This window comes from Pelodiscus sinensis, chromosome 1, assembly GCF_049634645.1.
Source record: "Pelodiscus sinensis isolate JC-2024 chromosome 1, ASM4963464v1, whole genome shotgun sequence".
NCBI lineage: Eukaryota > Metazoa > Chordata > Testudines > Trionychidae > Pelodiscus > Pelodiscus sinensis.
The window spans coordinates 320379179-320405022 of NC_134711.1; the positions used below are offsets into that span (position 1 = coordinate 320379179).

General features: G+C 42.3%; 1 protein-coding gene across 5 annotated transcripts in view; it reads right to left on the reverse strand.

Moving 5' to 3' along the window:
- Positions 1 to 718: 718 nt before the first annotated feature.
- The window catches only part of FCHSD2 (FCH and double SH3 domains 2), a 268315-nt gene continuing 243189 nt past the window's right edge, over positions 719 to 25844 (reverse strand). For 4 of the 5 annotated variants that reach the window (XM_075919548.1, XM_075919550.1, XM_006130860.4 and 1 more), the window contains 8 exons: positions 22884 to 23045; positions 14187 to 14321; positions 13483 to 13566; positions 13205 to 13382; positions 12665 to 12885; positions 9077 to 9200; positions 8846 to 8928; positions 719 to 3807 (listed from right to left, as the gene is read on the reverse strand). In XM_075919548.1, coding sequence (XP_075775663.1) covers positions 3724 to 3807; positions 8846 to 8928; positions 9077 to 9200; positions 12665 to 12885; positions 13205 to 13382; positions 13483 to 13566; positions 14187 to 14321; positions 22884 to 23045 — 1071 coding nt within the window. In that variant the 3' untranslated portion in view covers positions 719 to 3723. The remainder of the gene's footprint in view (positions 3808 to 8845; positions 8929 to 9076; positions 9201 to 12664; positions 12886 to 13204; positions 13383 to 13482; positions 13567 to 14186; positions 14322 to 22883; positions 23046 to 25844) is intronic. The other variant, XM_075919549.1, reaches the window with a different exon arrangement.

Consider the following 25844-nt stretch of genomic DNA (forward strand, 5'->3'; position numbering starts at 1 on the left):
GATCAAGCCCTGAGGAGGGGGAGGCTGTAATAGCTGACACATGAGATGAAGAGGGCCTGGATGCGAGTGTTAGCTGTGTGGAGAAAGATCAGATCTTCAGTATATAAACATCTACGTTGCCGCAGAGCTGAGACACCAATCGGGTCGGCACTCCATGGCCGTAGTTGCTGTCCAAGCACAGCAATGACTACAGTCTCTGTCAAAGCAATCTCCATCCCTAGAGATTTTTAAGTTTCAGCTTGACAAAGCCCTGGCTGGGTTGATTTAGCTGGGATTGGTCCTGATTTGAGCAGGGGGTTGGACTTGATGACCTCCTGAGGTCTCTTCCAGCCCCAGGATTCTATGAAAGAGTTTTAAAAAGTCAGGAATCAAACCCAAATGTTGTTTTCTGTGTATAATTTAGTGTATAATGCAAAGTGCTGTACTTAGCAAAGCTTCTTAGTGCCATCAGAAAACATCAAGTGTATCCATGTTCACAGTGTTCCCATGCCTCTGTTTGACAGCGGGGACAGATCTCTTGATTACCTGTTCTGTCCATTCCCTCTAAAGCACCTGGCAGTGGCTATTGAGCTAGAAAGACCATTGGTCTGACCCAGCATCACTATTCTTACAGCAGAGAGAAATCCTAAATATGAGAACAATACTCTAAAAGAAAGGAATTCATACCATTCACACAAACATGTGAACCGCGTAATTCTCACAGGACAAATGCATTTGTTTTTTTACTACTTGCCACTTTGGGTACATGAGTGCTCTCTCAGAAGCTGGAAAGCAAATATAACTCTTCCTAGCAGATTTGAACACTTGGGAAATTGCTGCTCCCACTATGTGTCTCATGGAATGAGCGCTGAGCAAAGAATTGTGCTCCTGCTTATTTATCTAAAGGAGCAGTGATGTCAGCACAGTTCTAGGAATAACTGCCTAATGCTAGCAAATGCTCAATACCTTGATGGGAACAGTTCCTGAATTTGTTGGCTAACAGGTGAACTGAAAGACGTGTTACTTCCAAAGAGCCAGGTCCAATATTTCACCCGTAACAGCTGATATCACTAATGCCCAGGGCTGGAAGGAACAGCATTCTTGATGCTGCTTTAGGCATTAGCAATGCTATCAACGGGGGCAGGGGTAAATTACCGAGCCATCAGTACTTAGCAAGTTAGAATAGGAAAGGAAGGGAGGATTTTTAACTGTTTTGGGCCAAGTCTGTCCATAAGTGTGGCTGTGCTTTAAGTACTTGATTCATCAATGCACTTAAAATTACACATGTGCCTAAATCCATCCCTATTCAGCAAAGCACTTAAGCACATTTGGGAGATCCTATGAATTCATTAACTTTAAGCTTGTGTGCTCCGCTGAACAGAGATGGATTTAAGCACATATGTAAGTGCTTTGCTGAATCAGGACTTAAATGTCTTGGCTAGAGTGACTGATTCAAAATAAATCAAGAAACAAAATAATCCCTTGCATTAGAAGAAATTTCCCAACATATCAGCGAAAATTTGCTCTCAGTTACAGGTGAAAATCTGGAGTAAATCTTCTGGATGAGTTTGCCATTTTGCAATAGTGTTGTGTACCAAGAAACTCTCCTGGGTTTAATTTCACTTTTTTATTATTCAACATTTTATACATAATAAATACAAACTTTTTACAGCCAATAGAAAGAAAGCATTTGCACCTCTGCTTCCAGTATATTGACACTGTACATGGTGATAGGTCGATACATGCCCTGTATGAAGAAGTCATAGTTAAAAAGGAGGCATATTTTTACAACTTTTCTTATTTTTTTAAATAAAATTAGCAGCTCTTACAGAAAATATTTTAAAATACAACTAAAGATATTTAAAATAACACTTTCTGAATTTTGAAAGTCTGGGTATGAAGGACACAGAAAAACTGGCCAAGAAAACTGAACATAACATTATGGCAATACTTGCTTTTCTTCTTCATCTTGAAACTTTTCAAATTTTTGCCAACAGTTAAATTAAAAAAAAAACAAAAACTTTTTTTTAAAACTTAAGAATAAGTTTGATAAACATAAAAAGACCTCAAACAGATCAACAGGATGAGTGATGCAAAAGAATGAAAAACATGGAAAAGAATCTTCAAAGGACAGTCATAGATTTTATGACATTTTTATCCAAACAGCTCCACTCTTAGTTAACATCCCCCTGGGAGAAAAGATTGGCAAATACTAATGTTCCAGACACCCAGCTTGGGTTGCAATTTAGAAATATGTGCAAAATTTATGATAAAATGTTGTACAATGATTTCGTAAATGCAGTCTCAAAAAAAAAAGCGCCCTTTTTAGTTAACTAACTGCAGACTTTTAATTCACTGGCTTAGGAAAAATACGAACACACAGAAATGTATTCAATATAACCCATATAATAGCTCTAAATGTTTTGTCAATGGTTTTTCACTGAAGATTTGATCTGTTGGGTTTTGCTATTTTCAGAACAGTTTAATGATCATATTTAGAGAGAAAATCTTTTTCCTTGGGATGAAGGATTCCCCTCCTCTCCTTACCCATTTTCATTGATGTTATAACACAGAATACCTCAATTTTTCTAAAATATCAACAGTCCCTTTCATAGAGAAATTAGGTGGAAAATTAGCCTTAAAGTCCATGTACTCCCTGTATCTTGCATAAAAATAATTTGAGAGCTTAATCTTCTCTAGTGCTTTCAACCCCAAAGATGGATTCTGAAGGACTGGAGTGAACTACGGATTTCCAGGTTCTCTAGTCTTGGCTAGTGAATGGGCTTTGCATGGAGAAATTCAATGGGACTACCCAAAGCAGACACTAAATAATGCATGTAAGTTTTCTGAATGGCACTTCTAACTCTAACCAGATGTTTTGATGGCAAAGATATATCGATAATGCTGGATAATAAAGAACAACAATAACTGGGATAAAAAAAGTGACCCAACTATTAAAAGAAATGTGCTAAGAAAAAAAATGAAGCTCAGTTTCCAGATCTAGACAAAATGTCACTTTTCTACAGGTTGGTTTATGCTATAGAACAAGATGTTGCTACTAATTCAGCACCTCCTTATTAGATACTCTATTACTAAATGAACTGCATAAATATTAATACCAAGAATATTTTGTTCTGATTTTTAATTATTGAAGAGCTGTGCATTAAAACAATTAACGCCATATGATCTTCAGCACTTTTCCTTATCTATAAGATTATTTGCCTTTTCTTTTTCTTCTATGAGGGGATGAAAGAGGAGCCAGCCTCTTCTTAAACCTATTCTTTTGTTCCCTTTTTTATTCCATAAAATCTGATTACTATTTAATCAGACACATAATGCTAGTTGAATTTAAAATTTTTAACACATTCCTACAGCAACAGTAATATACTGTACTAATGCACATGGTATAAGTATGCTATGACTAAGTTGCATGAATGAGGCTCTCTCCTAAACCTCCATATAAAAACTGATCATCTTTAGCCAAAAGAGAAATCTGCTCCAATGCATTCCTCTGCTTACCATTTGGCCCATCTTGGTTTGTGCTAAGGGAGGAAGGATGATGTATATAAAAACAAAAAAGGCACAAAATATTCATGACTGTGGGAAGGAATCCACTGTCACCTATAATCCTCCCCATTTCTTGTCTATGAAAAGTCTTTATCATGCAAAGGTGCCTAAAAACGAGATTGACCAAACACCACATTTGGCCTTGATTGTAGCACTACGATTTTGCCAGTCCCATCATTATACCAGAGTTATTTCCACATCCTCTATCTTCTCTGTTGCTCTGCGATGATGATGTGTAGGGGGAGGAGGAGCAGCTCGTACCTGAAATGAGTAACATACACTCGTAACTACCAGAGGACGATAATAAAGTTTTGTTACATAGACAAAGTGGGTGAGGTAATTTTTTTTTTACTAGATCAACTTCTGGGACCAGCATGGCTACACCACCACTCCCACACATTAAGTTCCATGGTTTGTACAGATTAAAACCAGAAAAGTTGGGCCAGCCCCTCAAGCTGGTATAAATAGATGCATCATAATCACACCTATTTACACCAGTGGAGAACCTGGCCCATCCAAAGAAGCCATCACTGATATCTGTTATAGAATTGTTCCAGCTGTCACTGTTTTGATACTTAAATTTTTATTATTCAAGAATGATTAACAGCCCCAATACCATAAATCTGGAATAGGGCATATTCACTCTGTAGTGCAATGCGGTGCAGAATCATTAAGTATATCTATTATGTTTAACAAACTTGTAATTCTATTGCAGGGATTTGGTGACATCATAGATCACAAGCATGGAGCTTGCATAGATTGTGATGATACTAGCTACAATAAGCAGCTTACTTAATATTTAGTTATAGAATATATACTTATAGTAAGTTAGTTACAGTATAGATTTTTGTTTAATGAACTTTTGCTTTAACAATATTTTTTAAAAAGAAAAAAATGTATCATTTACATTGATTTCATATTATATGTGAACTTTTAGACCCAAAAGATAAGTTACAAAACCATCCAGTTCTTTTAACTCCAATGACATATAACTGGGGCTGATGTCCTTTTGATTCTCGACCATATTAATAAACTTAGTAGGACTCTTCTAAGAGCATTATGGTAAACCTTAGTGCATTTTGTGAAGGATTGTCATCACATGCTCTCAGAATGGCTTAGCTATCATTATCAGTATGTAAAATAAGGACTGCAGAGAACACATAATAGCTTCACAGTGCTGGAGAAAAGTGGAAAATTATGATTGGTAGTCAGTAATATACTTCAAATTCTGATTAAACCAAGTGTATTTAAATTTTAATGCTGCTTCAAAATATTTGTTTACTAAAGCATTACTCTATAATGCGGTCACAGGCAGACTGCCAGCATCAGAGATGGTGTGGAACACAACTACAGCCCACTAGCGTGATGGGGAAAATCTACAACATGGAAGAGGAAAGACCCAATAATTTTATTAGTGGAGCAAGTTGATGTGAAGAAGGTGATCAGAGAAGATCTTTTTCTTAAATCTGAAGTGCTTCATGACACCATGCTCTTTTGATCTCCTTTGTCTCCAGTGGATAAGGGTAAACCATTGAACAGTGCAACACATTTGACTTCTACATATAGCCCACTCACTTGGAGTTATGGGTGCTTGTTACCTTTGACAAAATGGATTTAGGTACTCAATTAGAAAACGTCATACAAACTTTGTCAGGTAAACATTATTCCATGTGAAAAAAGTTATATTGCACAGAAGGGTGGATCCTGAAGACACTACGGTCTGCACCTATTACCACTATAGACATTAAACATACCAGGAAAATATGACTGTCAAAACTCATAGCTTGATTTATAACTTTTAATCCCCAAATCTCTTGATTTTAGTGTAACCCCAACAAATGGATTTTGATTTTTTCCATTAATAAATTCCCTTCTTCCTTGTTTGGCAAAATCTCTTTTTAGGTAGTGCAGACATCTCAAAACATATCAGATCTTAGTATTAGGAGTTGCTCATCAGAGGACCTGTGGGGAGTTTACAAATGAGCTTAACCCTGATGTAAAAGTGCCAGCAGGACAGAGTTCTAGCAAGTCAATTTCTCTGCCCAACATTTTTCTGGGGGGTTGGCAAGACACAATCTTTGAAAAACATTTGTACAAAATATGGAAACTAGCTGCTTCAGCACCTATTTTTTCTGTCTTAATTCTATTATTTATATTACACTCCTATACACAGAGACATGATTATTATTCACAAAGAGAGCACTAGATATGTGAAAATGGAAACAATCATCCAGAGTTTGAAGTAGCAGTGTAAAATTAAAAAACATAGGTGATAGTTTTAATTATCACAAGTCTGAAAACCTCCTCTGATTTTGGTTTTCATTATTCACATTTTACATATCTAGGAACACAGATATTGAGCATAGGGAGATATAAACACCTAGATTAGATAGAAAGTGAATTAATAAGATCCAAGGTTCTTAAACACAAACTCCTTAAATACATGTAGGCTATGTCTACACTGGCGGGTTCTTGCGCCAGAAATATGCAAATGAGGCTGTGTGGAATATTGCTGAGCCTCATTTGCATATCTAATGAGCCGCCATTTTGCGGAAGAGGGTCTTGCGCCAGAAGGAGCTGTCTACACTGTCCCTTCTTGCGCAAGAAAAACCCTCTTGCGTAATGCCGTTATTCCTGAAAATAATCAGTGTAGCGGCATTGCGCAAGAGGGTTTTTCTTGTGCAAGAAGGGGCAGTGTAGACAGCTCCTTCTGGTGCAAGAGCCTCTTCTGCAAAAATGGTGGCTCATTAGATATGCAAATGAGGCTCAGCGATATTCCACTCAGCCTCATTTGCAGATTTCTGGCGCAAGAACCCACCAGTGTAGACATAGCCCTATTGTGTAACTACGTGTAGCTCTGTTTTATTATGCTGTTTACTTATCTAACTGGCTGCCATAGACAAGTTGAACCTCAGAAATCCAGCACTCTCTGGTCTGGCTACATCATGGTCCAGTAGGCCCATGGATAATGCTGGACCAGAGAGCCCAACTGGGAGCAGAGGACAGCCAGAGTCAGGAGTGAAGCTTCCTGTGCCAAGGCTGGTGGCGTGGGAAGCGCAGCCCTGAATGGGGCTGGTGGTGGCAGGGCTGGCTCAGCTAGGAGTGTAGCCCTGGCTGGGGCTGGAAGCAGTGGGGCTAGTATGGCAGGGCTGGGGCTGGTGGTAGCGGGGCTTGTGGAGCCCAGTGACTGCAACTAGCACCCCAGAGTGAGACTGGCAGCCAGGAGGGGAACCTTAACCTCCCCCAGTCTGGCAAACTCCCTGGGTTCAGGACTGCTCAGGTCCAACCTGTACATTGTAAAAAAAACCAGAGGAATCCTGTGGCACCTTAAAAACTAACACATTTATTTGGGAATAAGCTTCATGCATCTGAGGAAGTGAGCTCCAGCCCATGAGAGCATAAGCACAAATAAATCTGTTCGGGTATGTCTACACTACAGCACTATTTCAAAATAAACTAATTCGAAATAACGCATCTATACACAAAAACTATTTTGAAATAGCGTTTTGCTATTTCAGAATAGTGTGCCCACACTAAGTGGACCCTGAACCGAAGTTAAGGCTGGCCGGAACCAGTGCCAGCAGAGCATCAGGTTAGGATTTGAGTGTGTGGGGCTGCTGCTTGAGGCTAACTGAGCTCCGTGCTTAAACAGACCCTACACCTCCACCCCAGACAGATAGTTCTCAGGGTTCCCCGCTTGCTTGTCTACCCCATGAGGGACAGAAAAGCAGTCCTGTCTCAGAGTGCCTTGAGTGCCCACACTCAGGATACCACAGCACTCTGCCACATGGAGCCAAAGCTGCCCCTGGGCATGCCAGTGCGTCTTGTGGAGTCGTTGCTATCAGTCCGGCTGCACTACTTGCTGCAGGCTGCCATCCGGGGGGTCCTTTGGGGGGCTGTCAGGATCCAGGAGGCCCTGCAGGACAGCGTCCACCACTCAGAGCCTCCCTGGTCCTCCCCACCGGGGGCTCGTGCCCCATTCCTCCCTCGTCTTTCCACTTACACACCCCAACCCCCCTTCCTAATGTCAAATAAAAGACACGTATGTTCAAAAGTAGAAACTGGGTTTATTGAACAAAACTGGTGGGGGAGGGGAGAGAGCCTCTGGGGAGACTGGGAAAAGGAGGAGGGAGAGGGGAAGAGAGAGGGTGGAAGAGGGGAGGGGGAAACCTGGGAGGAGGGAGCTGGAAGGGGGAAGCAAGGGGAAGAAGGGGGAGGGGAAGCTCAGGAATCAGGGTTGGGGGTCTCGCCGGACCAACCTAACTTTCATGCTAACCTGCTCCTGGATTCGCATGTGGCCTTTGGTGGCCAGGCTGGCAGCTATACTGCCATAGATGGCCGCATTCCTCTGTCTAGTGCGGAGATTATGGACGTTGGGGACATCCCCCCCCAAACCTGAATAAGGTCCATGATTTCTACCCTGGACCAGGAAGGCACCCGCCTTCTTCAGACCCTGTCAGGCTCCTGCGAGCTGGCAGACTGCTCCTGGGGAATGGTGGAGGGCAGGCTGCCAGTGGCTTGCTGGCACATGTTTTGGGGCCACTGGGTCAGGGGCCCCGGTGGCCACTGCTGGCTCTGGGTTGGCAGGCTTGGAGCTGGCACAGGTACTGTGGCCAGCGTCTACCCCTTTAATGTCTCCGGGGCCAGGGGAGAGGAGAGTATGTTTTCCTGGTTGTGCCCAGAGTGGCCACCAGGGCTCACTGGGAAGGGCTGGAGGCTCCCTATTTCGAATTAAGTGTCTACACAGCACTTAATTCGAAATAGCTATTTCGAATTTGGTGTTACTCCTCGTACAATGAGGTTTACCAAATTCAAAATAAGGGCTCCACTATTTCAAATGTATTTTGAAATAGTGGTTTGCCTGTGTAGACACTATTAAAGTTAATTCGAAATAACTGCTGTTATATCGAATTAACTTTGTAGTGTAGACCTACCCCATGTCTTTAAGATGACACAGGACTCCTCAGTTTTTGGCTACCTCTCTGAAACATATACATCATGTTGCTTTTTGACACATCTGTGTTCCACTCCACAACCCGCAAACAAGCCTTTCCCTGGATATTTTTCTGGGGACAATACGTTTGTATATTTATTAATTGGACAGAAAAGATTTAAAATAGTACATGAAGAGCATGGTGATCCAGAAACTGGCATATCAACATAATTCCACTGGCTTGAATCATAGAATACTAGGACTGGAAAGGACCTTGAGAGCTCTGCTGATCTGTATCAGCTGAGGATCCAGCCTGGTTTATATAATGTTACCAAATCACTAAACTTGGCAATATTGGAAGCTTACAGGTCGCAGTTTGCCATATGAGGTTTCAGGAGCAAGTCGTGGAGGCTGTGAGAATCCAGGAGAATCGGAGCCGAAACTATTTTCTGAAAGAGTGAACAATAAAAACCAAAACATTGTGCGTGTTAGTGAGCCAGCTGAACATTGTGAAAAGAGCATGTTTCTAGTGCAAGCTGAAATTTTAATTAAAGCAAACATTTGGATGTTTCTCGTACTAGCAAAAAAATTTCTTACCATTAGTTGATGGTGACCTAGGGAAGGACTGGGAGCCTCTTTTATCAGGACTATGGTAGGGACTAATCGGTGGCTGGTCATACAGTGGCAACAGTGGAAGAGAATTATGAGGTTTTGGAGATATCTGTGTAACAGAGGAAAAGAGATGCTGACATTCATTCTTCAGCAAGATATATACTTGCTAACTGATCAACTGATCTCAACTGTTTTCATCTAGTGATGAAATGCATCTGTCAGATAAAAGTGCATATCAGCTGTACTTGGGGAAGAGAGACAAGATCTATTATAGTGATTTAAAAAAAAATCACAGGTGGCCATTCAGAGCAGATTTTTCTTCATTTCCCTAGCAGTGGTAATCTGAACAGATCCTGTTTGTAGGCTGTTTTAAAACATATCAGTTCACTGAGCAAACCTTGCCAAAGATACCTCCACAAAATAATGTTAAGATAGTGAGTTTTATCACTGCCTAACAGTATGTAAGGCATTTAAATGCAGAGGGTAACAAAAACCAGGAACAACGAAACTCATGCACTTTATTGGAATAAAATGACAGTAAGAAGTAGAAATGAGTTTTCTATGTTTGTGATACTTTACGACAGTGGACACATTGCAGAGAACAAAGGGTGTGTCTAGACTACATCCCTCTTTCAACAGAGGGATGTAAATTAAGCACTTCGAAATTGCAAATTAAGCTGGGATTTGAATTTCCCGGGAAGGCTTTTTTGAAAGATCATGTAAACCTCATTTTTTGAGGTTTACAGGATCTTTAGAAAAAGGCTTCTATTTTCGAAAGAACCACATCTAGACAGCGGTTTACTTTTGAAATAGAGCTTTTTCGAAAGCGCGCCATTACGTGATTATGCAAATGATACACAGGAAATTCAAATCCCAGCTTAATTTGCAATTTCCAAGTGCCTAATTTACAACCCTCTGTCGAAAGAGGAATGTAGTCTAGACGTACTCAAACAGACAGTCATGCATGTGCCCATCACTGCCGATAAGCTACTAGCAGCAGGAGTGTTTTGAGAAGAGAATGGAAGAAGGGAAAGAGAGGGGATGGGAACTTTTAATATTTGGGAGACTGATCCAAGCCTAAGGAGTGGTACAAAGGAAAGCATTATCATTATCCATTTTTTTCTAGAAAACATTAGCATTGTCTTTTTAATTATCAGTACAGGCTAGAAAAAAATTGCTTGTATAAAAAACTGCAACTCCTACTATACTATAACACAACAGTATTTTGACATTTTTATATCTGATTCCGCAAAGCTCTTGGCATGACTCAGTCGGGGAAAGGAGCTGTACAGTAACACAGCTATACATATCTGACTAAGAGCATCCCTATGCCTGAAGGCAAGGATGTCTCAGGAAACTAGCAGTGATTGCAGGCTGGGTTGACCAACATATCCCAATTCACCATTGTTAGAATAGGTATTTAAAAGGTGTTATGTAATCTGTTACTGAAAAAAGCTTATTGTACAAGAAAACTGCAGTCTAGATGTAGCCTGAGAGCTGGGATTAGTAGCTGTAAACAAACTTTATGGAACTTTGTGGAAACTTGGTAACTGAGATATGTGAACATCCGGCTAATGAAAATCATGCCCGACCATGAATGTTGTGGGACCAGAGTGTGCCGGACTAGAGAGGTTCAACTTGTATTTTTGCATTATATATGTCTAGCCAACCAAGAGAGGGTTATACAGGTGTGCTGGGACTATGACTAAAATGTGTCTAAACCAGGATTGTCTAAGAGGAGTTGACAAACAGCCCACAGCCCGCTCGTACAGGCCGGAGTTCGAGATCCGAGCTCCATTACAGCAGGCCCTGGCCTTTCCCTGCTGAGCTGCATTGGGCTTGGGAGGTTGCAGGCTGGGAGCTGGCTCAGCTGGAAACGGAGTAGGAAGGGGAAGCTGGTCCCTCATGCATGCCACAGCTGGGCAGCCAGCAGTTTGCAGGTTGGGAACCACTGACCTATGTAATGGAGCAGGGTGTGGCCAAAGACAAAGAAAAGCACATTTTTAGTAGGCCAGGGAAACAAAGCTGTCACAAGAGGAAGTGGGGAAAAGTGATCACCTAATCTCAGCAGGCAAAGGAGATGGCATACCCTGGAAGCTTTCATGCCTCTTGAAGCAGGGCCAATGAATTCAGAGAGATATTTTTCAAAGGTTTTCTGAACTAAAGAGAGGGGCAGAGAACCCATTAAGTTATCCTAGATTTGAGGAGACAAGGAAAACCACAGTCTTGGACTCTGTGGGGCTCCTGACTAAGAGCTAATCAGCCATTGTTGGAAAAATAAGATTGGCGAGGAAACTACTTTGAACAAAGACTGTAGAGCTTGTTAAGATAGATCCTTGCCATTAGAAAACATATTTTCCTTTTGTTCATAACCATTTCTATCTGTTGTACTTGAACTTATTTAAAACCTCTCTCTCTCTCTCTCTCTCTCTCTCTCTCTCATTTTTTAATCTAAACAAACCCTGGGTGTTGTGATTGAACTGAAGTCATTTTTAACCCCAGTCAAAATAAACTGCTGTTTCTGTTCCATTGAGTTGGCAGCTCCTTTAAAATGTTCTGTCAAACCACACTTGCAGGAGCTGTGTTTTGCAGAGATGCATCTCAGAGGAACTCAAACGCGAGAGTTCACTGTTACTTACTAGGCAAGGTTTGGGCTGGGAGAGCCCCAAGGAGTTTGCTGGCAAGGTAGGCAAGCTGGTGTGTTGGGCCCTGCTGTCACACTATGCAGCTGCAGCAAATCTCACACTTGCTGAGGCTGAGAGGGATAGTACATGCTCTAGGCTCAGGGATCCCCCAGTAGCTGAGAGATAATTTGTGATGATGTTCTTCTCAAAGAGAAATAATAAAAAGCACCAGATAAATTATCCTCTGGTGAAGACACTGAATTCTGATTTCTAGCAACACTGTTTTCATAAATAAGAAATAAGAAAGTGTTTAATTCTTGATTATGATATGATAAACTGGTTAAACACAGTATCGTTAGCATATAATTTTAGATCACAATATTGCACTAAACTGTGGATGTACTTGTTAAAATCCCATAGCTAAATGTTCTGCCCTCTAAGACATTATGAAAATATTGCACAGCATTAGATGTGAAAGACTTTACAACCGTCAGAGCCAATAATACGATTTTTGCCAGGGTCTGTTTAATCTCTTGATTCCATAAATTAATTACAGAAAGGAGATTGAGACTTTCCTCTGATTCATTTCCTTTCTCCTCTAACCATTCCTTTATTCTGTACACAAATCTCTTGTGATTGCCACAGTTCATCATTTGATTAATATTATATTGGATCACATAATAAAGGAAAGCAGTCACTATTTTTTTTTTTTTAAGGGAATGGGTAGGAAGGTCTCTGCAGCAGTGAACATCTACCTTTTTCCTTCCTTTGAAGTCCATGTCCTTATAATAGCTGCCATTGTCAACAAAAAAGCCATTCCAGGAACCAAAGCTCTTCATTAATTGGAGAGAAGAGGCAACTATACAGAAATGCTTAGGTGTCCTGTATAACAATGCCGAATGCCAGCAAACCAATATGTATCCAGGCCCATATTTAATTTTTCACATACCTGAATGTCTCCACTCCATTGAATCTCTCCATTTTCTGAGGCTGTAAGTTCTTCCACTAACACGGATGGGAAAACCCCAACATGACCATTGAACTCCCCCTCCCAGAAGCCATCATCGTCCTGGTTCTCCTTGTTCAATATACGGATGATTGCTCCTTCCGGGAAGGACAGCTCATCATCTGTCTGGCTCTCATAATCATAAAGTGCTTTTACAAAACAGACTAGATTGGGAGAGGAAAAAAATTATAATCAGAATGAGAAACAGCTTTTTAAAATGCACCATCTCCATCTTTGCTAATCTGAAAATGACTTTACTTTTATGCTAGTGTGACTAATGTTGACAATCACAGGCTTATCAGACATATCTAGACACATTGGGTAGAGTCTAGACAGGGAGATGGGTACTAATGCAAATGGTTTCCCTTAGGTAAGGAGATACCTGTCCTAACATAGGCAATCCACAGGCATCCCAGTCATCTGGGGCAATAGAATGTTTTCAAGAACAACACTGACAGGCTTGTTTTATTTATTACTATTTACCGCTGGATTCTCCATTTAGGCTTCCTGAAACAAGCTCAGCTTCCGCTGAATTATTTGAGGTATGTGACCGACTATCCAATGCTGCAAGTGACTGCAGCATACTCAACAGACTGTTGGATGTTGGGAACTGTAGATACTTCTCTGGCACATAACCCACTTGGCCGGCTTTATTTCGTGCCTGTAAGTAAACCATATGAAAATGCAGTAAATTTCAGCATACTGCTGTAAAAGACACAAAAATAAGGCTCAAACAGTAAAATAAGCAAGAAAAATTATACCTTTACCCAGTCTTCCATGTCTCCATCTTCAATCACTTCCAATACCTCATGTTCCTCAATGGTCAGTTCATCTGGCTGAGAAGCCTGGAATGTAAGCATATCACATACAAAATGAAGACTGATATATGGCAGATATGTGCCTGTTCACAGAAACCAGAAACGAAATTGCCATCTTTACACTAACTTAAAAATATAGTTTTGATAGAGACATCTATAAGTTGTGTGTCCTGAATTCTTTTAAATATCCTTTAAAAACATGTTAAGGGTTTTTCTTCTCTTTTTCAGTCAAGGAGACCAAGAAGTTCTAAGAACACTACCATCTACTGTGCTCATGCCTATTTAATTCTCTTTAAACTTTCAGTGATTCATTGATACAAAATCCACTGTACGAAAGTCTGTATACATATGCCCAACATTAAGTATGTGCGTAGGCTCAATGAAGTGAATGGAACTACTCACACATGTAAAGTTAGGTATGTGTTTAAGTACCTTACTGAGCTAAAGCCTAGATGTGGTTTAAAACTTTATTAAGCTTGCTAAAAATGTTTCACAGATTTTACAGTAACAGATTTAACGAATTACTATAACTTTACACATTTAATATGGACTAAATCTTAGTGTCCTTCCTTGGGCAAACTCTCACAGACATCATATATTTTTGTGATAACTCATCTACTGATAAGAGATTTTGAAAAAATACAAACCTTATATGAATAAACAACTTTGCAGGTTAGTGGATAATTTCTTAGAGTTCCAGAAGGACTAGAACTACTGTCATCAAACACATCCATGCTGTCTTCAAATTCTTCCCCTTCTTCCCTTTCTGCATCAGGATTAAGCTATAAAGAAAATTTAATTTGTAGTTGGATTATAAAAAGTAAATGAAAAAACAACAAGAGTAAATTAGATTATTTAGTAACTCCAGCCCTTGAAATTCTAGATTCCAAATCTGCTGGTGACTGAGCAGTGTTACAACTTAAGATTCTATCTTGGAAAAACACCAAAGAAGAAATGCCATCACTAAAAATCAATATACTTGTTCTCTGAATGACTTCAGAAAAGTAGTCATAAATTTGAGCAAATATCTGGAAGCAAAGAATGCAAGTTATCAATTAACATTTATGTCTTGACTCATCAATATCACCTAACTGAAAAGCAGTCAACTGCGTTTTAAATGTACACTAAACCTTCAATTGTCAGAATACTGCTATAAGGTAGGTCTCAAAAGTTTGGAAAAGAGGAGGTTTTAAGGTAGTGACAAATCCAAAATACAGCATCCCTTCTTCAGATTACCATATAAAGTTTTAATGGAGACAGAATAATATACTGGACAACCACATTACTAAAAGTATGATGAACATATGTCTGTTAAGATACAAAGTGAAACTGCCCTAACAGTGAAGTGCTAAAACTTAAACACTCCCCCGCAGCTTGTCAGAAATACACTTGAAGGAAAAGTAATCACTTCAATTTTTCAGTATAGTTTATAGGAAAAAAGATCCTTAGGGGGAGAATAATAATTAAGAAGTATTTATGAAAAAGCTAAATAAAGAGAGAAGTGGGATAGTCTGGAAAAAATGCAAGTTTCTATGAACATTGTTTGAGCAGTGATGACATCCACTGAACTTTGGTTTTGTGCCTAGATTAAACACTGGATAAGCAATTCTACCTCATGAAAAAAAACCACACACCATCCTTCAAAACCAAGTACAACAGATTTTACAATTCTTAACTTTTTATTGTATTCTTGTTTAATTTTGCAAATGTTGCACAGCTTATGAAAGCAAAAGGCAGGCCACTCAAAGAGCCAGGTGTAGGGCAGACAGGTACTGTGAAGACTTCCTCAATCAGTTCTGCCAAAACACTTCAGGTAACACATTACACCCTTGTTATTTTAGTCTTGGTCATCGCCTGACGAGAATGACAGATGATGAGGTGACTTTGCGACACAAGCTGATGTTTATGGCTTTGCCGCAGAGCAAACAACTCATTTTCTCATTTTAGCTTAGCTATATTTGAAGCTAGGTCACTAGAATAAAAGGTAAGTACACTAAATCCACCATACCAATTATTGTGATTGGATTATAGCTTTGTAATTCATATGAATTTAGACTAGTCCAGTTCACTGAAGTCCAGTTTGTATCCATTTCTGATTGAATGTTAACAGACTACAGTAACAAACAGTATTTCATATTCTATCTAGGTAACACTTTGGCTTTTTAAATTTGACACTTTGTAGATTAAGGTAAATTCAAGATGTTCATAGTTCCTACAAATGTTGCTTACTAAGTCTTGGCTCCCTCAAAGCAGTCACTGCTGAACCTGCAGCTGAGACCCATAAGAAACTACAGATTAAACCTCTCTTAAGCAGGACTCTCTGGTCTGGAGCCCTGCAGCACGGCTGGAGCGCAGTAGCAGGACTGCCCTGTGGCAGTGAAACTGGGAGCCCAACAGCAGGGCTGTCTCCTGGTGGCAGCACTGGGTGGGGGTTGGGAGGCAGCAGGGCTGCCAGTAGGGCTGGAGCCAGCAGCGGGGCTGCTGCCTGGCAGCAAAACTGCCCAAAAAGAGGCAGTGGGGTTGCCCGGTGGTGGGGGCAGGAACCCAGCAGCGGGGTTGCCCCATAGCACAACCAGGAACCCAGCAGCCCCACTGATGCCCAGTGGTGCGGTGAGTCTAGGAGGCAGTGGGGCTGGGAGCCTGACTAAGGGGCTGCCCCATGGGGCCAGGAACCCAGGAGTGGGGATGCCTGGCAGTGCAGCAAAGAGCGCGCTGCTGCTCGGCAGAGCTGCCTGATGAAGCTGGGAGGCAGTGGGGCTGCCCAGTGAGGCTGAAGCTGAAGCAGGGTTGCCACCCAGCGGTGCAGCTGGAACCCAGCAAGGGGGCTGCCCCGTGGGGCCAGGAGCCCAGTACTGGGGCTGTGCTTGCAGCAGTGGAGCTACCACAGTAGGGCCAGGAGCCCTTCACTGAGGAGTAGGCAACAGGGGGAAGCCAGGAGGGGAGGCTTGCTGCAAGGCCATGGCTACGGGGGAAGAGGGGGAACGAGGCAGCAGCAATGACCTTCCCTGGTCTGGCAAAATCCCTCATCTGGGACCGGTCAGGTCCCGAGGGTGCCAGACCAGGGAGATCCAACCTGTAGCATATTATGTTTTGAAGAATTTGTTCATAAAACAAGTCCTGGTTTTCCAATATAAAGAAGATGATGTAAAGAAGATAAATACATTTTAATGCTGATAGCACAGCTATTTAAAAATTCCTTGAATAGAATAGATTTGCAAAGTAGAGAACACAAAGAGGAGAAAACAACAGTCAGGATACAGAAGAACTAGCTGTTTGCTTTATATAGCTTTTCTTTCTACACAAAATCTGCTAATGAATGACAATGCATCAACAGCAGGAACCCCCAAAGTGCACAAAATGAACCCAACACAAGAATAAAATCAGATAAAGTAATAGGACATCATAATTTAATTATCTTGTCTCTTAACTATATACAGTGTACACATATATCTGGGTAGATTTAGTGCTGGTGACTAAATTACTAACAAAAAGTTCTTTATCCTCAGAACAGCCGAAGCTCAATCAACAGCAGAAAAAGCTTCCACATCACTGAACCACAACTCTGACTTGGATGAACAACTTCTAGGAGTGAGTGGAGTTTAGATTTCATACTCATTCACTCCTTTGACATCTCTGCTGACACTGCAAAGGTGTCTGTCAGTGGCAATTGTAACACGGACAGCTCTGGCTTGAAATCATGGCTCATTTTACACAGACTGCTGAAAAACTATCAGATAACATGGTCTGAATTTGAACTTGAAAGATAAAAGACACTAGCCCATCACAATCATCCAAGCAATCAGTTCCATGTTCATAGCTAATCAGCAACCTGGAAAGGGCACTCACGCTTGTTGGTTTTTGTTTTTTTTTAAAACTCTGCATTAGTTTTGATTATTATCCAGCTCAGTGGAGTTGAGAGTCACAACTGACTACTAAAACTGGGCATCATTCTCTTCCTCTTTCATAGGATAAACAGACACCCAGCTACACTGATACCGAACAGTAGTACCAAACAGGAGTACCAGGTGGCATTAAATCACAAAATTACGACTAAAGCTTTTACTGGCATCTAAGTGGAATAAATAATTTAACATTCTGTCCTCAAACTATGCATGTCTTCATTACACAATAAAGGCAGCCAGTTGGCTACGTGAGGCGACGTTAATTCCTTAAGCTTTTTACACTATCACATCTATTTATCAGTTTGAATAAATACTAAGATATCAAGCTTGTTTCAGCTATGCTGTTTTCTTATTTATAACTCATTAAAAGACAATTCGTTGAGAGCTCTGATGAACAAATGATCTCATAACAAAACCAGGCACAAAGAACACAAATTCTGCTCAGCTAAGCACGACAAAGCACAGGTAGAAGGTTGAGCCCTTATTACATACTGCCTTCTCTGAGGGAGTGAAGTGAAAGTGCATCTAGTCTGAAAAGAAGAGCAGTAAATTTTTATAATTGTAAGCAAAGTAATGTCTGTAACAGCTTTAGGAAATGCCAGCTATGGGCTGTCCTCATTTGGCTTGCCAAGGTCAATATAATCCTTTATACACAAGGGAATGTGTATGTGTAAAAGGGGAAAATGGAAATTAAATTTTATCCTCCCACGCTCTAACATCTGCCAGCTTGTGAGGGACTGGCACCAGCTTTAGATATGGAGCCAAATGTTTGTGCATCTGATTGGATAAAGGAAAGGCACTGAGAAGAATCCAGTTTCTTCAACAGGAAGCAGAAGGAGACGGGGGAGAAGGGAAAAATACAATTAAACACAGTAATGTAGCCATTCTAGTCTATTATAGCTTGAAAGGGCCTAAACCAAAACCCAGATGAGAAATCTCCTGTACTTTTGGAAGTCTGAAACCTGGCACTGAGTTATGTGAGACTTGAGCTTCTAACCGTAACATCATCTATGGGACTCCCTGCCCCAGAGACAGAGTTAGAATCATAGAACTGGAATGCACCTTGTGCGGTTACCGAGTCCAGTCCCCTGCACTCGTAGCAGGAATAAGCAGCACCTAGGCCATCTCTGACAGCTGTTGGTCTAATCTGCTCTTAAAAATCTCCAATGAGGGAGATTCCGCAGTTTTTCAAAGGGACATTGTTAACAGCCCAAAAGGAAGCTATTCTGCTGCCGGAAAGATAGAAAATATGGCAAAAGACCGCTTTGGCTTAACCATGAGATCTTGCATGATCTAAAAGTAAAAAAGGAGTCCTATAAAAAATGGAAAGTAGGACAAATTACAAAGGATGAATATAGGCAAACAACACAGGAATGCAGGTGCAAGATTAGAAAGGCAAAGGCACAAAATGAGCTCAAACTAGCTACAGGAATAAAGGGAAAAAAGAAGACTTTTTATAAATACCTGAGGGTACGTCTAGACTACATGCCTCTGTCGCCAGAGGCCCGTAGATTAGGCTACCCGACACAGTAAAATGAAGCGGCGATTTAAATAATCGCTGCTTCATTTAAATTTACATGGCTCCCGCGTTGAGCCGACGAACAGCTGATCAGCTGTTTGTCGGCTCAGCGCGATAGTCTGGACGCTCCCCTGCCGACATCAAAGGTATTTATCGACCACCCAGGTAAACCTCATCCCAGGAGGTTTACCTGGGTGGTCGACAAATACCTTTGATGTCGACACCCGCGCGTCCAGAGTATCGCTTGTGATACCCAGAACTGGACACAGAACTCCAGCTGAGGCCTACCCAGCACAGATTAGAATGAAAGAATTACTTCTCATGTCTTGCTTACAACACTCCTGTTAATACATCCAAGAATGCTTTTTTTTTTTTGCAATAGGTGTCATAGTGTTGACTTATATTTAGCTTGTGATCCATTCTGACATCTAGATCTCTTTCTTCAGTTTTAGACAGTCATTTCCCATTTTGTTTGTGTGCAACTGATTGTTCCTTCTTAAGTGGAGTACTTTGCATTTGTCCTTGTTGAATTTCATCCTATTGACCTCAGACCTTTTCTCTAGTTTGTCCAGCTCATTCGGAATTATAACCCTATCCTCCAAAGCACTTGCAACCCCTCCCAAGTTAGTATTCATTCAGAAACTTTGTGTGTACTTTGTATGCCATTATGTAAATTGTTGAAGATTATGAACAGAACCAGTCTCAAAACGGATTCTTGCAGAACCCCACTTGCGCTCTTTCAGCATGACTGTGAACCACTGATAACTACTCTGGGAATAGTTAACGGTTATCAAAGCTGTGAGAAAAGGATTGTAAATAGATTGTAATATAAATGTTAATAAAGTTTGGTGTGTAAGTTCAATATTCTCTAGGAGGCAAAGCACAATGCAGAGAAAGTGAATTCAGGATCCTTTCACTAGGTATCTGCTTCTTGTGAAGAAAGTAGATGGAAATTCAGAATTTGTCTGCATCCACCAAGAGACTAATTGATGATGATTTGCCACTAGAATACTTGACCTGTGACAAGAAAATAGTAAAGATACAAAAGAGCCAAGAAAAGGTAGTACGAAGATGGCTGTGTGTAAATACTGCATTGTGGTTGAGCAGATCCTTCTGTGTCTTGTGGGCAGCCTGGGAAGGAAAGCCCATTATCAAAGGCATGAGGCCATCCCTTACAAAAGGCTCTTCCCATCACACTCCCACTGTACTCCACAGAGGCCAGTAGAAACAAAGTGCAAGTAGTTGTCAAAAGCTTTAATGTGAAGTTTGAATGAAACCATAAATTGCAATGGCACCTGCCCACTGTAATTAAAAATGCACCTCCTCCAAATTGCAACTAAGTTTGTAAAAGCCTTTGATTGCTACATGTTTTGTCATATGCTAAGTAGATACGTATGCTCTAACATTGTGTATGAGGCAAACTGACTAAACTTTTAGGAATTGTATTTTTGCTTGCTACCAATGAAGAGCAATAGACTGGATAGTTCTACTGCCAAGTGTTATAGCTCAGCATTGCCTGTCATGTAAGAAAAATAAGATTACATGCTTTTTTTTTTTTAAGCTTTTTCTGTTTTTTAAAATTGGATTTCTTAGTTTAGGCAATTGTTTCTCAGTGTTTATTTTGAAGCACATTATTCTTTGAGCAGGGTGAAGGGGAAAAGAAAATTATTAACTTTTCCTGCTTCATGAATTAGATTAAAAAATTAATCTCCTCCAAAGTTGAACATCCAAGTGTGGAAGCCTTTTATGGCCTACTTTGCCTACTCTGTAAGCAACTTTAGACAACACAAAAATGGAACATTTGATGTATATTCTCTCTCTCTCTTGCTATTAAAAAAAACAAACAACTTTTCCTGCAGGACAAGAGTGTGACCTCATCCCGTCACACTTGCATCCCACCTGCTGCCTTCTTCCCTCCCACCTCCCCTTTCCCCAGTGCACAGCTGCTATGCTGCGGCCTTCCTCCTCCCTCCTCTAGTGCTCAGCAGGTGGGGGGAGAGCATGGGGCCTAGCAAGGCCTTAGAGTAAGGGCTGCCAGGTGTCCGGTTTTGAACCGGACAGTCCAGTATTTGAGCTTTCTGTTCGGGAAACAAATTGAGAAAATATAAATGAGGAAATATAAATGCCCAGTGTTTTCTAAGTAAGATGTAATATAGATTCTGATGTAATGTGTCTGGTATTTTTGTTGAAACCATCTGGCAACCCTACTTAGAATGCCTTCCATCCCCTCCCCCGGATGCTGGGGGGGAGAGCCGAGGCTGGCGCGGCAAGTGGGGAAGGGAGTAGAGGCAGAGCTGGCTGGTGGGAGAGAGCTGGGGCTGCCTGGAGGAGCTCCCCCCAGAGTGGCTCGGGGGGGAAGAGCCAGGCCTGGAAAGTAGGGTTGCCAGGTGTCTGGTATTCACCCGGACAGTCCGGTATTTTCACCTCCTGTCCGGTAAAAAAATTCAGAGAATACCGGACACCTAAAATGTCCGGTATTCTCTGAATTTTTCCCTGGCCAGGAGGTGAAAATACCAGGCACCTGGCAATCCTACAAGCACTCAGCGCCCGGCCTCCCCCCCCCCCCAGCTCCCAACACCCCCAGCCCCCATGCTTACCTGGTTCCCCAAGGCTGCTGGCCAAAAGACCTAGGGGAAGCAATGCTTTCCCTGGGTCTTAGTGCTCAACCACTCCCTTGCACTCACTATTAAAGGGCACATGCTGTGTGGTTTTTTTTTGGGGGGGGGGGGCTTAAGTCCTTGGAGTCCTCCTTTTTTCCCCCCCCTTAACAACTTTGGTCTCCCTCCCTTCCCCCCCTTCAATAGAATTTCTTCCAGTTTTTTTTTGGGGGGGGGGGGGGTGGTGTTCGGTATTTTATCTGGCAACCCTACTGGCGAGGCCTTGGCCCGACTCTGACCCCTCTGGCGGCTGGGTCCAGCTGACTGCCAAGGCGGGGGGAGAGGGAAGAGGGAGAGACAGGGCTGGTGTGGCCTCAGCCCTGTCTGGCAGCCGGGGTGGGAAGAGAGCAAGGGCTGGCCTGACCTCCCCCTCCCCCACTCCTGGTGGCTGGGGAGAGAGCCAGGCACAGCACAGCTTTGGCCTGGTCCCTCCTGGCAGTCGAAGGGTTGGGGCAGCCTCCGCCTCTTGGGTGAGGAGGGGGAGGGGAAGGGGAAAGCTGGGGCCAGAGTGGCCTTGGACCCTCCCTGGTGGCAGGTGGGACGAGTCAGGGCTGGGATAGCCCTGGCTCCTCCTGTGGGAGAGCGGGGGGGAGGAAGAGCCAGGGCAGCCTTGGACCCTTCCCAGCAGCCAGGGGGGTGGGGAAGAGCCAGGGCTGAGTGAGCCGTGGCCTTGGGCCCTCCCTGGCCAAGGGGGGCGGGGGAGGGTTTGGCGAGCATAGCAAGCAGGGGGCACAGCCCCCTTGTATCTTATATAAACCTATTCTTGCATTTTTGGATTGGCCTGATTTAATTGCTTTGTAGCTAAACTACTGATACAGTAAAATTTTCAAAAGTATCTAATGACTTTGGAACCTAACCAGTGCAGCACATAGGAGTTTAAGTCTCAGTGAAAGTCAGTGGAATTAATGAGATTAAGTGCTCCAGTCACTTGTAAAAACAGGATTTAGGTTCTTAAATCATCTAGGTGTTTTCTAAATTTTACCAATACTCCCTTTCATCCAATTATCCCAAAGAGTATCATTTACCATTTATTAAGCTTAAAGACCCATGTGAGATAGGTATAAAACACCCAACAGGTAAATCAAGATGCATAAAAGTTACATTGAAGATTTCTAGTGTTAGCTATCAAACATCTATACCTCCTAAAATTCCGCTCTTCCTGTTTTTCCCTGCATTAATTTTGATCTATGTACCATTGTCCAGGATGTACGTTAGACAAGGTTGGAAGGAAAACAAAAGATCAAGGTTATAAAATGGTGATAGTACCAGATGTGACGAGCCATTATTGGTCACCACAGGAAGGCTTGCCCAACGTTCATTTTCCAGTTCTTCCATCACTTGATTCATTGCACTCTTCAGCCACATATCAACAGACACCCCTATCTGCTTTAGAAGATCAAGACGAGCCTCTGCTTTGAGTTTAATTATCTGAAAAGAAACATTGAAAATATTCTCTGAATTCTTTTACACATAGATTTAATTTCTTCTTGCAATTAAAATACACCCTTTTTCTAATCTACAAATTAGACAATATAGAAAGCTTAGAAATTAGTTCCACTTTGGAAACATGTTCAGAAATGTAAAATAGCAACTTACCTTATTTGGTGGAATATGGATTTTCAACATCATGTCCACTCACTTATACAAACCTGCTATTCGTATATTTTATGGGATATGTGTCATCTTAAAAAAATTAAAATTTTAAACCAATTTTTACATGCAAAACCTAGAATTACCAGAACTGAAAAATTGAAAAAATATTTCCCTACTTTGTATGTAAGTTTACTTTATGCATTTAGCAATACTAAATGAATATTATACAATACTAAATACCGTATTTTCCGGCATATAAGGCGACTGGGCGTATAAGACGACCCCCTAATTTTCTAGTTAAAAAATAGGTTTTCGTCTTATACTCGCCTGATAAGACTACCCCCCCTTAAGAGGCCAACCGGCAGCACCCCAGCGCCCCTCCGCCTCCCCGGCTTTGCTCCTGGTGCCTCTGGTCTGCTGGAGATGGTCCCCAGCAGACCGGGGCACCGGGAGCAAAGCCGCAGCCGTGGCGGGGTCCCATGCCTCTGAGGCTTTGCCAGAGCAAAGCCTCAGAAGCACGGCACCCCGCCGCCACTTCGGCTTTGCTCCCCGTGCCTCTGGTCTGCTGGGGACCGTCTCCACCAGACCAGGGACGCTGGGAGCAAAGCCTCTGAGGACGCCGGCAGCGGGGCTGCCCAGGCGCTCCTGGGGTGCCCCGCTGCCGGCTTCCCCTGAGGCTTTGCAAAACCACGGAGGGGCTCGGCCAGCGGGGCAGCCCAGGCACGCCTGGGCTACTCCGCTGCCGGCTTCCCCGAGGCTTTGGAAAGCCACGGGGGGGGGCTCGGGCAGCGAGGCATCCCAGGCGCACCTGGGCTGCCCCGCCGCCGGCTTCCCCCGAGGCTTTGCAAAGCCGCGGAGGGGCTCCGGGGCGAGGCATCCGAGGTGCGCCTGGGCTGCCCCGCCGCCGGCTTCCCCCGAGGTTTTGCAAAGCCGCAAAGCTGTATACCCGGCGTATAAGACGACCCCCGATTTTTGGGGGATGTTTTTTAACATCAAAAGTTGTCTTATATGCCGGAAAATACGGTACAGTCCCCCTCATTCGTGCAGACTTTTCACACTGGAACAAGGTGAGAAAACATTTTTAAAATTAGGACGTGACTAAAAAAATTGATATATGAACTCAAAGACATTGGCAGTACCTGAAATTACTCCCCTTTTTAAACTGAGAATTTCAAGTTGATCACATCCCTTTCATAGAAACAAATTAAAAAGATGAAAAGCAACCACCCATACCCTTCCTCCAGCAGTTCACTCAAATCTAAAACTGGAAGAGTCTATGGTTTGGCTCAGCATGCAAGGAGAAATAGATAACCGCTTTCTATATGAGTGCACTATCATGGCATATGGGGTTTTAAGGAGTGATTGCAGCACAAGTAAACTACTACTTAGCATTTAACGCTATATCTCCAAGAGCTGTAGAATTACCACTTGTCTAAAGATGCCTAGAGGCGCCACCTGAGATCAGGACACCCTGGTGTAACACATTGTATGAATTCACTATATCAGACAGATAAGATAAATGGTGGAAAGGGAACTTGACATGAAGTGACCTGCCAATAGTCACAGTCAGTGGCAGGTCAGTGGCAGAACTCTACAGAGAAGCCAGGTTGCCTGATTGCCAGTCCAGTACCATAGCAGACTACCCTATTTGCATTTCACAGTTGGGGAAGCTGCAGAACCAAGATTTTATGATTTAACAAAGGTTATAGAGTGATTCAGTGATAAGTGGTGGGAGTAGAAACTCATTTAACTGTCTTGTAGTTTTTCCTGTATTTCCTTTCACAGTATTGTTTATTCTTAGCTTGTTGTGCCCAACTTTCTCTTGCCAGGTTCTTTCATTGTGATCCCAGGCAATATATTTTGATATTCAATATGAATCAGGAGGTAACCAATCAGAAAGGATAATGTTTCTATTTCAGATACAGTATGTTGGTAAATCACCAGTAACAATGGGAAGGGAAGCAGAGAACAAGAACTGGCAAATCAAAGTGGTCTAATGATTTGTTTCCACCTTCTGTTAATTCTCTGGATAATGATCCACTTTCTCCTGCTCGGTGTTCACTGTTTAGACTAATTTGAAATGGGAATTGCACACTTTGATAAACAGTCACCCTGTTTAACTGTCAATTCTCCTAATTTTGCGTACTCAGCTAAAAATATTGTTGTGTAGCCACTGACAGGAAAACTTCTAAATGACTTGATATACAATGCTACTTCTATACAGTATATACCAATTAGGTTGACCTACTGCTCTTTTTTCAGTGGTGGAAGCACAACTGGATGTACTAAGAATCTGTGTTACACTGTATCAGAACACTTGCTTACTCTACAACAGAGGTGGGGAACCTAGAGCCCGCGGGTGGGATCCACTCTCCTCCTTCATTTGATTCAGCCCATGGCAAGTCTCTGTGCTGGGGGCTGGAAGCCCCAAGTCTCTGTGTCCCACTCTGGGGCTGAAGAGCAAGTGCCAGCTTGCCACATGGTGGGAGGAAGCCCTGAGCCTTGGCACCCCGGCACTCCCACTGTGGGGCTGGAGAACCAGCAGAGCTCCGGCGACCTTAGCTGAGTGCAAGTGTGGGTTTTTTCTTTTGTTTTGCTTCTCACTTGTGTGTGGCCCTTGACTGATTTTTATGT